At 42.1% G+C, this 12,047-nt stretch overlaps 1 protein-coding gene across 7 annotated transcripts in view; it reads left to right on the top strand.

The window, feature by feature from the left end:
* PTPRM (protein tyrosine phosphatase receptor type M) overlaps positions 1 to 12,047 on the top strand; it is an 890,665-nt gene that overhangs the window by 824,137 nt on the left and 54,481 nt on the right. For all 7 annotated transcript variants that reach the window (XM_056137857.1, XM_056137858.1, XM_056137855.1 and 4 more), the window contains one exon: positions 7,296 to 7,393. In XM_056137857.1, the coding sequence (XP_055993832.1) occupies positions 7,296 to 7,393 (98 nt within the window). The remainder of the gene's footprint in view (positions 1 to 7,295; positions 7,394 to 12,047) is intronic.

Raw genomic sequence — 12,047 nt, 5'->3', positions numbered from 1 at the left:
ACCAATTTTGATGAAACAGGTAATCAGCACAGACTAGCTAACCAGAGGTAAGACTGGCAAAGGGAAAAAAGACTTAGGCAGCAGGAAAAGTGAAACTGGTGATAGAAAGACTGTGTGATTGTGTGGGAACCACTGAGATTTATTAACCAAAACCACCATTTAACGTCGCTATTTGAGTCCTTGCTATGGATACAGTTCTAAAACGGTGTGTTTTATTATAGCTCCACTATTTTCTCCTCTCTTTCTGTCAACGGCATTAAAATTTCTCTGCACTGGTGAACATTTCTAACCCTGTAATTCTGTCCATAAAGGGGGCTGCACATGAGAGCTATCCTTAGAAAATGCTATTTTAACAGACTGCCAGTTATATTTTTAAATATACGTTAAATAGCGTTCCCACATTTACCCACCATGAAACCAGAGCCAGTGTTTGCTTTCAGATTCATTAGTTGATTTTCCTACGAGTTGATTTTATAAAGGTACTTTTGGGGGACAGAGGGGAGATATTCTTAGCAGTTCCAGGAAAAGAAAAAAATCATTTCTTTTGCACACAGCCACTGCAACTTGGGATTTATTTTTATGCAGCTGACACCAAAATTTATTTGTAAAAAAGCCACACTTTAAGTGAAAACAGCCCCAGGGGAGAGCAAATACACCTGTGAAATAAGTGTTGTTAAAGATAATGAATGCAGAAGCCAACTGTTTTCAGTGTCACTATTACCTCTTTTGTGACACAAGCAGGAGTCAGTCTATAAAGTATGGTGGTATGTTTTACTTTTCCATTTTACTACTGCAAAAATGAAAAGCTCCTAAATGTAAAATTATAGATGTAAGCTTAGAGGAAGTATCTTCTTGAAAAATCACATAAAGTTTTCTAATAAAAACTTACTCTAGAAACCACTGAAGGGACAGCTAATGTTCTGAATGTTGAATAACTGACTTAATACTTATTCTCAATTATTGCCAGCAGCAACAATAACGATAATGGATCAAAAATTTAGGGTCATTTTTATTTATAAGTAAGAGCTTTAAAATAAGTGCATAAATCCCCAGCTCATCTTTTTCCACATTTGTATTCCACTTTCAGTGTGATTTGGTTCTCATGGAGTGAGCTAGATGCCAGTCGTGCCCTAGGGACACTAAGCAGATAGACACCCTGCTTCTGGCCCTGGAAGTCACCTGAGCTTTGTCTCTGCTCAAAGCCTTGGGTGCTCCCTCAGGGTGAGACCATTTGGAGGCCTGCTCACAACTGCCCTGGCCTTCTTCTTCCCCAATCTCTTCCCCAATCTCTTCCCCGAGCCTCTGGGCACCCCAGCATGAACCAAAATGCCCAGTTCTAATGCCAAGAATCACCTTTAGCAGATGTCAGGCACTTGGTTGCCCAGTGACATTTGAAATGGGTTAGGGTTTTGGGGAGTGCTGCATCAGCTGCCCTATGCGGGGTCTCCTGTTCGGCAAGATCAGCTCTGGCAGGGTCTGGAAAGATGGGAAGGTCATAGTTTCATCCCTCTTACAACTATCCCCTGGAAAATCTCCCTCTGACCACCAAACTTGAACTGGGTTGGCAGAAATGGACATGGAGGAGTGAGACAGGCCATGGCGTGTGCTGGAATGTTCTCCAGTACCTGTGCTCAGGAGAGGCGAGGCCAGCTGAGGCGTTGGCCATGGTTATAAACATGGAGCAGTGTGGCCTCGGGAGCTTTGAAAGAAGGAAGGAACTTCATTGGGAAAGGTTGTTTGGGGGTTGACCTTGGTTTGCTTCTTTCCAGGATTTGGAAACTTTACGGTAGGCCCATGTCAAAAAGACGCTGCCTGAGTGGCCTTTGACACTGATGTAGAGGCAGCCTGCTTCTGTGAGTCAGATCCCAAACCATGGAGGGCTCCCCTGAATTCTCCCCACCTCATGTGCTTTCAGTAATACTGCGAAGGACTGTGGCACCCATCACATACAACTGTGATTTTTTTTAAATGTAATAATATTAGACATCAAGTGAGACCCAGAAAATGATACATGCTCAAAGGAAGTTAGTTATTATTCTATTGATGGAAATCTAGTTCATATCTGTGCTTTCTTCCCTTCCTAAAGTTTGAATACACCTCTGTGAGCTTAAAGGACCTTGACTTCTTAGAAGCACACACACACAAAAAAAAAAAATCACAGTGTACAGAAATTAAAGGGTGCAATTCACCTTTCAAAGTTTGGAATTAAATTTTCTCATTTCGCTCACTTCCTGTGAACTGGAGAACTCATCTTACACAATGGAGTCCATCCTTGACTGCCTTTCACTTACGCTTTTCATTATTTTTTGATTGTGCTCTAGTTCTTTCTGCGCTTTTTCTGTTTTTCCTCTCAGGTTTGATGTGGGTAAGAACTGCCCTTCGGCATGTTTCCTACAAAGCAGAGGTCTGTGTATGGCAACTATTATGAGGGAAATGGAATGTATTACTGGCCTGATAGTATTGAAATTTGGAGACCTCACCTTTCAGATGCTTTAGTCTTCTAGGGAACAACTGCTGGGAATAAGCTTCCTGCCTGTTGTGCAAACACCTTAAATGCACAGTCACAGCCATCCTAGTGACCCCCCTCCTCCACTCCACCAGAACCTGTAGAAACCCAGAGCCAGGCAGTGACTGGCTACTGCTCACACCTAGAGTGGGTGTTGCCTTCCAGCCCTCTGCTGCTGCTTCGGGTGCCTTGTTTTGGGGGCTGAGTTAATCATCCGCTCTAGGAAGCTCCCCAGTATCCTATCAGTTATTCTCCTCAGATGGGAGTGTTTGTTGCAATAGTTTCAGAAGACAGAGGTAAAAGGCAAGAGAATACTGACCGCACCCCATCCCCAACCCCTGCCACTGCCTTCTTCCCAGATATTAGCCCTGTGAGCATATGCGGAAAACCACCTGCAGATAGCAGGCGCATATCTGTGGGGACTCATTACAGTAGCTCACAGCAGCTCCACTCACTCAGACCCCACCAGCTACAGGTCATGTTGAAGGGCATAGTTGGTAACACCAACTTGATTGCCTACAAGCCAGCACTGCCTCCCACTGCCTGGCCTCCATTCTGCTCACTCCTGTGGCCCAGGGACCTTAACTCTGGGAGATCATTTATCCAGACCTCAGAAAAGAAGCCGATGTACTTTGAACAGGAGCAAAAGACAGAATTGAGAAATTTCATACTAAGAACCTTAAAATCAGGCCCAAGAAATTGTCCAAGGACTAGGCACCTGCCTTGCATGTGGCTGACTCCATTACATATTCCCCACACCATGTGGTCCCCATGCTTCACCAGGAGTGATTCCTGAGGACAGAGTCAGAAATAAACCCTGAGCACCTCTAGCCATGGCCCAACCCCCCACTAATAATGATAATGATAATAATAATAATAATAATAAAACCTTTAACATTCAAAGTCTTTCTTCTTCTATGATGCTCTATCTTATATGTGTACATATATACATATATGGGCTGCAGCGATAGCACAGCGGTAGGGCGTTTACCTTGCTTGCAGCCAACATGGCCAGCCCAAGTTCGATTTCTCCGCCCCTCTCGGAGAGCCCAGCAAGCTACTGAGAGTGTCTCACAAACATGGCAAAGCCTGGCAAGCTCCCCGTGACGTATTCAATATGCCAAACACAGTAACAACAAGTCTCACGATGGAGATGTTACTGGGCCCGCTCGAGCAAATCGATGAACAACGGGAGGACCGTGACTGTATACAGATGTGTGTGTGTGTGTGTGTGTGTGTGTGTGTGTGTGTGTATGATTTGAATGCCAGTGTACAAATCATCTTGAATTATCAGCTCAAGAACTGGAGGAACAGTGCACTGCCATCAGCAGGGCAGAGACAGGGTCACTGCCAGGTTACATGGCAAGAGAGGGTCCCCACTGACAGTGCCCTGGTTTCCATCAGTGAAAAGAAGACATGGAAAAGAACAAAGCTGCCTGAGCTGGTAGTGATGGAAGTTCCAGGCCTGACACTTCTTATTTTCTTTTCTGCAATCTACTTAGCATAATCTTTGTTTAATTTCACTTTCAGATTTTAACTCCAAGTTTAAATCAAATCTTTTAACACACAAGAGCCTCACCTATTCCTTTTTCATACTAATCTTTTAAAATCCTAGTCAGTAGATAAGAAAATAATGAGAACTAAAATGTGTGCCATGTCCTAAGTGAGCTGTGAAGACCTATAATCACCCTTTATTGGAAAGATAAGCCAAATTTCATCGTGTAAACATTTAAGAACCTATGTCACCTAAATAGCTGCCTGCCTCTTTGGTGACACATTGTAGCTACCTGTCTGGATGACATTTTCAAAGGAAGTGCCTTCTAAATCGGAGAGAAAGATGTTCTCTTGATTCAGAGAGCTTGTATTCATTGTAAGATTCATCATTTTATTCAAAACAAGCAAACCTTTGGTGCCACCCCTTACCTGCATACAAGAATACCTGTAGGCAGAAAGTGGGGCCAGGTGCACCCTGGCTCAGAGTTCATCTGGAGATATTGGAAAGCCTCCAGACCCCCACCACAAGCCAATTAACCCAGCCTCTGAAGTTCGGACAGCAGGAAGTTTTTCTGAGTTTGACCATTGTTGTAGACTGCAGCCAGGACTGAGATGTGCATCCGTCCTTAGCAGACAATCCTGGGGAAACAAGGAGAGCACTCTGACCACCGTGGGTAAGAGATCGACTAAAGCCAGACAGCACAGCCTGAGTACGGAGAGAGAGGAGAAATTTGCTTAGTGGCTGGGAGCAGCAGTTTTAGCACCAAGCTGAGGCAAAGTTGATGCTAGGTGCTCTTTATCCTGGTTTTATTCTGAAGAAATTTTTTTCAAACAATACCCTCCCTTTTAATAAATTCAAAAAGAATAGAAGCAGTATTTTTCAAGCTTCTACAGATAACCTCTGAAATACAGTGAGAAAAGGAATCATACAATATAGGTGAATTCTATGTAATGTATATTTAACACAACATTTATTAATACCCTCCTTGCTTTATACATTTACAGATGTAGTCATTCATTTGTTTATTCATTGAGTATCTGCTTTGTACCAAGTATTACATAAGGTGTCAAGGAAATAGCAGTCAACCAAGACAGTGCTATCCCTTCTGTGGGAAGCGCTAAATATAGTATTATAAGGGGCTCAAAGGCTATCCCAGAGCAAGTGAATCACACTTGAGAACTTGACCTTAGCATAGACTTTCTCTGGGAAGACACCTGTTGGACGCTAGGCAGAGGTAACATTTGCCTGTTATAGACACATCTTTTCTAGAGTGCCAGAGCATCAGATTCATCCACCGTCCACTATTACCATGATCATCAGAATTATTTCTGGAAGTTTCCATGGAGCTGGAGCATGCCTGTGTATCAAGTGAAGAAAGTTGAACATTATCTAGGCCACCACTTTGTTTCAGGAGTCACTGTCACTGTCACTATCCTCCTGTTGTTCATGAATTTGCTCAAGCGGGCCCAGTAACGTCTCCATTTTGAGACTTGTTACTGTGTTTGGCATATTGAATACGTCATGGGTAGCTTGCCAGGCTTTTGCCATGCGGGCAAGATACTCTTGGTAGCTTGCCAGACCCGAGTTCGATTCAGGGGTCACATTGGGGGAAAATGTTTACACAAAAATTACTCATGGTAATCATTTTTCCTTGTGAATAAGTAACAAGCTATTAAGTACACAGTGAAATGCCTCTCAGCAAACCAGAAATGTAGTGATTTGTAAGACTCACTGTTTGATTGTCCCCTGCATATAGTAATATGACATATACATGCCCAAGGACATGGGCTAATGTGATAGAGGCAGCAGCCATGTGGAAGGGGGCTTGCATGATCCCATGAAGAGACTAGACTGAAAGGCATCAAAGTAAGCTTATTTCTATGGGGAGAGTCAGTGTAGGCAGAAACAGTTCTGGATGATGAATGATGGGAGTTTGTGTTTGAAGAGCAGGGAAAGAGTTTTTGCCGGTGAATGAGAAGAAAAGTAACATAAGTACCCAGTGCTAAGTTATTTTTCCCATTTCACCCATTTTTTCCCATAGCACCTATCGTCAGTAGGATTGGGAGGGGCTTCCAGGCCCCCTTGGGTTCTGCCTCCATTGCTCATGTCCAAGCCTTAGTCAAGGTGTGATCATTGATTTTGGATCTTTCAGTGCACCTTGTTTTTTCTAATATTTTGCCATTTTAAAAAGTGTATATTGCCTCTATGAGTCCTCCAAATAGCCGAGAAGCATGATTGAAATTAGGATGTAAATAAGGAAAGATGACAACACTGAAATTCAGTGTCTAATTTCCTTGTCCAAAATCATGCAGCTGATTGAAAGGCAAACACAAAGCTTCAAGTCAAATATTTGAGCTCCAAAGCCAGTTATTCACAGTACAAGATACTATAGTATAATTGGGTCCTTTTCCCAGCTTTTATCTTATCTGAGTAAGATTCATCCCTGAGTACATACTTCTGTGCCTTCAGAGTTGTTTTTCTCTCCTTCCTTTGCATTTCTTCCTGCCTTAAGATTCCCACTGGCACAAATATACCCTCAAATACCAACTAGAGTTTGTGGGGTTTTTTTTATAAAACATCTGAATTGAATGGAATTTTGAATTCCCTTTCCCTGTACCTACTAATGCCAATAGAGCTGGCATTGTGTTCTATACTCCTCCTCTTTTTTCCAGCTCAGAAGGTAGAGTTATTTTTTAAAAAAAAAAAACTCAGATCCCAGGAATTAAGGAAGGAGATGCTGATCATTTTCAGAGATTAGAAGAGCAGCTTAAACTCCAACTTTTCTCTTACTTTTAGGAAGCCAGGCGAATAAAAATGAATTAATTTGACAGATAGCACAGAGTAAGAAAAATACTAGAAACAAGGAAAGGCCATCTTTCCTATAGAGGCTCATTTTATTCTATATACCATTTCCCTGGGATATCTGCCAATTGTTAGCAAGAAGAGTAATGTTATCTATTTTTTAAAATTTCACTCATGAGTATTACGGAGATAAATAGCTAAATGGCAGAGAAATAGCTACTTTCATGGCAGTAGTTTAAGAGAGGTAAAAAGGGCTCAAATGCAGATATGTTGACATGAGAAAGATGAACCATGAATGTAAAATCTGAATTTCTCTAGGTGCCATGTTACAAAGCATACCCCTTGCATCCTCACACAAGGGAGGACTGCACCCATCTCCACAAGGGAAGGAACTGCGTGTGGGTAGTGATGGATTTACTGATAAGCAACAGAAATTTTTCCAGTTGCACACTTCCAAAGAGAAAAATAAGTTTTCAATATGTTTTGCTGCAGGACCCATGCAGGAGACCATCTATGATTTCTGGAGGATGGTGTGGCACGAAAACACAGCGAGCATAATCATGGTGACCAACCTGGTGGAAGTGGGGAGGGTAAGTCCACTCTCCAATTATATGGCCATTTTCTCCTTGCGTAGCTATTGATAGAGAGCAAGCAAGAGCAAATTGTTCAACTATGATGTGTACTTCAGAAAACATTAATGCTAGAGCTCCTCTGACACTTATTAATTATCAGTAAATACGACTTTCATTTGTTGTGTTAGCTACAGACTTGAAAAGACACTCAGAACTTCAAAGAATTTGTTATCTGGCTATATGGAACACCCAAAAACACCTCTAAAGCCTGAGTGCTGGTTGTTGGTGTCACAACTCAGTGGTGCTGCATTTTTCAAGACTGCACTCGCTAATGCAGAGACTGACTCTGAAAATAGTGTGTTCCACTGGTTTCATCCTTGTTGACAATCCCAGAATCTTCTCTTGCTTTGGCTTTTACTTTTCTTTGCCTCTATCTCTTAAATTGGAGATCATAATTTGCCCTTGTGATCTTGTGCTACTGGATCTACATTAACTGTTTTGTTGTTGTTGTTGTTGTTGTTGTTGTTGTTGTTGTTTTAATTTTTATTAGTGAGAAATCATGAGGTACAGTTGCAGACTTACACATTTTTGTGCTTGGGCTTCAATTATACAATGATCAAATACCCATCCCTCCACCAATGCCCATTTCCCACCACCACGGATCCCAGTATCCCTCCCACCCCCCATTACATTAACTGTTATGAGTGCAATTTTTATTTACCCTGGAAACTTCTAAGTAGTTATAGTCTTTGTAGTGGTATGCTATAGAATTGTTTCCAGTGTGGAGTTTTAGAATGAAGAAATAAACATTTTTTCCAACCTAACAGAAGAATCCTGAATGCCTTAGAGAAGGTGACATTTTGAGATTTACCCTTAGCAAAGGCCGCGTAAAATTGAACTATTGTGGCAGAAGCCAGGAGATTGTCTCTTAGTATTCTCAGTCAGTCTTGTATAGAAGTCGGTACAACCCCACTCCTCCCCACCCTACCCCCAGTGGTTTATATGAGGCGGAGAGGAGAGAGATGGTCACTCTCTACCTACTTCTGCACCCGCCCAGGACTGGCTGGGAAGGCTACTACTGATAAAGTCTGCAAGGAGTGCTTGTGCAGCTGGGCTAGCGCTGCCCCCCCCCCCAACCAGCCCCACCAGGTGGCACTAAGCCACACCTGACAGTCACTTGGTCATTTTGGCATGGGAGTTGATCCCCGCCACCTGATTTCTCAGGGAGCCACAGATTCAGGTTGGAGTGAGGAATTGATCTTTACTGGAAAGGAAAGTCAGTCCTGGTCCTTACCCAGAGTTTTCAGGTCTTTGTTCTATCTCACAGAAAGAAATTTCAGGAGTAGACAAACAGTGAAGGGGGGCAAAAAAAAAAAAGATTTTATTTGGAAGTTTGAAGAAGCAGAAGGGGGAAGAGAAACATAGGAGTAACACGTTCAGGAGAGAACAAGGCCTTCTCCAAAGACAGAAAGAGGCCCAGTATACATCTTAAGAGGGGAGATTCGGGTCACAAATGTGCTTGGGCACCACATGTGCTCAGCCACAACAGCACAAGTCACACATGGGCTCGGGCAGCATATGCACGCCCTTCCTTTGTTCAAGGTGACATTTGTAGGGTTTTTCCCAAGCTTCCTCACAAGGGGCTTTTCTAGGTAGGAGTCTATTGCTAGGGTGGTTGCCAAGGGGGTAGAGTTGGGAGTGGTCAGCGGTCATCTTTGAAATTCCTTTCTGGCCTTTGTTCCCTCTAGAGCTTCTCTGGTGGGATGCCCTGCCTTCTCTGGGTCTCTTGGCTACAGGCAAAGTCTCATCAGGCCTCTAAGCTCACAAGGTGGGCTCTTTGCAGTCTTGGGGCTACTGGTTTCATTACTTCCTAGGCATTCCATTTCCCCGGGAACCCTTTCCAGTCTACCTGCCTATATCAGAAGGAAATCATATAATTTTTCACAACTTAGATGAGCCTGACCATACTAAGTGCAGTAAGTCAGTTACAGAAGGGTAAATACTGCATTTACTTAAATGGAGTATCTAAAGCTAATGCAGTCTTCACTGAGCTCATGGAAGCAGAGGATGTAGGTTGGTGCAGCAGGAAAGATGAACATTTGAGCTGGTGATCAGTGGGCATGAAGGTCCAATTATGTTAAATGAATAGAGATGAATAGAGATATGCTGGATTCACTGTGCAATATGGGGTTTTTGATTAACAATGTGAACTGTGCACTTGATTTGATAGGATAAATCTCAGGTTTTTTATATTCTTAGGATAAAGCTCAGGTTATATTCTTACCATAGAAGATAATGAATGCTAATTAAATATATTGTGGTAAATATAGTCTTGTGATCATTTTACAATATTTGCCAAGTAATTTTGATATGTATCTTAAACTTATATGATGCTATATATCAAATGTAACTCAGTGAAACTGGGGGAAAATAAAATAACTTTGAATCTCAAGGGGGGTTGTAAAGGATAGACACTCAAAAAAGGGCAAACCTGAAAATGAGGAAGTAAATGAGAGAAATCTCTGAGCCCTACCTTGGAGTAATGACAAGTCAGAACATCTTTTTTAACTATGACTTGTTCAATCATCATATGGTAACCTATAAGAAATATATATGTATATGTGCAAGGATATATGTGTATACATACATATAGAGAGAATGAGAGAGAGAGAGTTAAATATTTTGTTAACAAGGAAGAAAAACCAAACTACAGATCTAAGCCTTCCTGAAAAGAATAGGGGATTGGATGGAGGGAGTCTTTGGGACTTTATTGGTGGGTGTGGTGTTGGAATGATTAATGCATGAAATTCTAATTAACAGTACTATAAGGCATGATACCTCAAAAAAGTGGAGAAAAATTAAAAAATTAAGCATCGAATTCAAGGAGAGGAAGAACAGAGTACAAGAAAAAATAAGGAAAGTAGGGCAATACAAAAAAGCAAAATCTAATCATAAAACCAACAAAATAAAAATGATTTTTTGAAAAAAAACTAATGAAGTAGACACATCTGACTATCAAAAGTAAAAGAGAAAACCCAAAATAACCAATATTAGGAGTCAGATAGAGATTTATTATCATAATATAATATCACAATCACGATCATCCTGTTGTTCGTCGATTGCCTCGAGCAGGCACCAGTAACGTCTCCTTCGTCCTAGCTGTGAGATTTTAAAAAGTGCCATATTCAAGGCTCTTTCAGGGTTAGGAGAATGAGACCCACCATTGTTACTGGTATTTGGCATATTGGGTATGCCACGGGGAGTTTTCCAGACTCTGCCGTGTGGACAGGTTACATTCGGTAGCCTGACAGGTCCAAAGTAAGAACGAGATAATAAGATGTCGCTTCCAGGAGCTGGGTTTTAGAAGTCTCTGGGTCTTGGCCGTTGATGGGATTACCTGGCACTGGGGGCAGTTGGTGGGTGTGACCCGTGCCTACTGGAAGATGGAGGATCTGGATGGAGGATGCTCAGCCCCTATCCAAGCAGGCTTGGAGATCTCAGCCCCGGGACCCGCATGCCTGTGTTTCTCTGCTGGTTCCTTCATAGGTGAGGAGAGTGGTCTCAGCATAGTTGTGGCTGGTTCTGGAGGTCTTCAGCTGCCGGGGCTCTGCTCATGGCGGGGAGGGAAACTCAACCCACCCCCCTCCCAGGTTAATCCCATCAACGGCCAAGACCCAGAGACTATATAATATAATATGAAGATAGCAAATGAATATCTAAAGAGCTAACAATTAGTTGAAAAAAATAGAAAATTTTGATAAAACTAGAAAAATAGTTTTCCAAAATGGATGTGTAAGGAAACAAAATCCAAATAAACAATAATTATGTTTTAGTGAACCAAGGTTAAAAATTTAACTGTGAAAAAGGAGGAGAATTAAAAATATATGCATTTATATTCTACTCAGCAGTGAAGGAACCTGTCATTCAAACCATATGAAATTATTTTAAAAGAAAAAAAAAGTTCTGCCAACTCCTCTGCTTTATTTTCTAAGAGTCTTGTATAGCCTTGATATTAAAACCAGAAAGAATGTAGGGAAAGGGGAAATTATACCCTTCAAAATATTGGGGTGAGATAAGTAGTACAGTGATCAATCAGAATTCGGACATTGTCTGTATACAGGAAATCAGTGTGACCAGTGGGGAATTCTAAACTCTGCTGGGATGTTTGGTTATCCATGTGGACAAACATGCCTCCTTCTTAATAGGCCAAATCCTAACAAAACTTTTAAAAATTAGGGCTGGAACAGAGACAGGGTGAGATGAGGGGGATGGGGGAGTGGGAGGGATACTGGGGTCCGTGGTGGTGGGAAATGGGCACTGGTGGAGGGATGGGTATTTGATCATTGTATAATTGAAACCCAAGCACAAAAATGTGTAAGTCTGCAGCTGTACCTCATGATGTCTCACTATTAAAAAAATTTTTTAATTAAAAAAATAAATTAGGGCTGGAGCGATAGTACAGTGGGTAGGGCATTTGCCTTGCATGCGGCCAACCCTGGTTAGATCCCCGGCATCCCATATGGTTTCCCAAGCACCGCCAGGAGTAATTCCTGAGTGCAAAACCAAGAGTAACCCCTGAGCATCACTGGGAGTGACCCAAAATGGGGGGCTGGAGCAATAGCCCAGCAGGTAGGGCATTTGCCTTGCATGCCAAACCAGGTTCAATCCGCAG

Source organism: Sorex fumeus, unplaced genomic scaffold, assembly GCF_029834395.1.
Source record: "Sorex fumeus unplaced genomic scaffold, SorFum_2.1 ptg000128l, whole genome shotgun sequence".
NCBI classification, from domain to species: domain Eukaryota; kingdom Metazoa; phylum Chordata; class Mammalia; order Eulipotyphla; family Soricidae; genus Sorex; species Sorex fumeus.
Note: the sequence above shows the minus strand (reverse complement) of the source record. Positions and strands in the feature narration are given on the sequence as shown.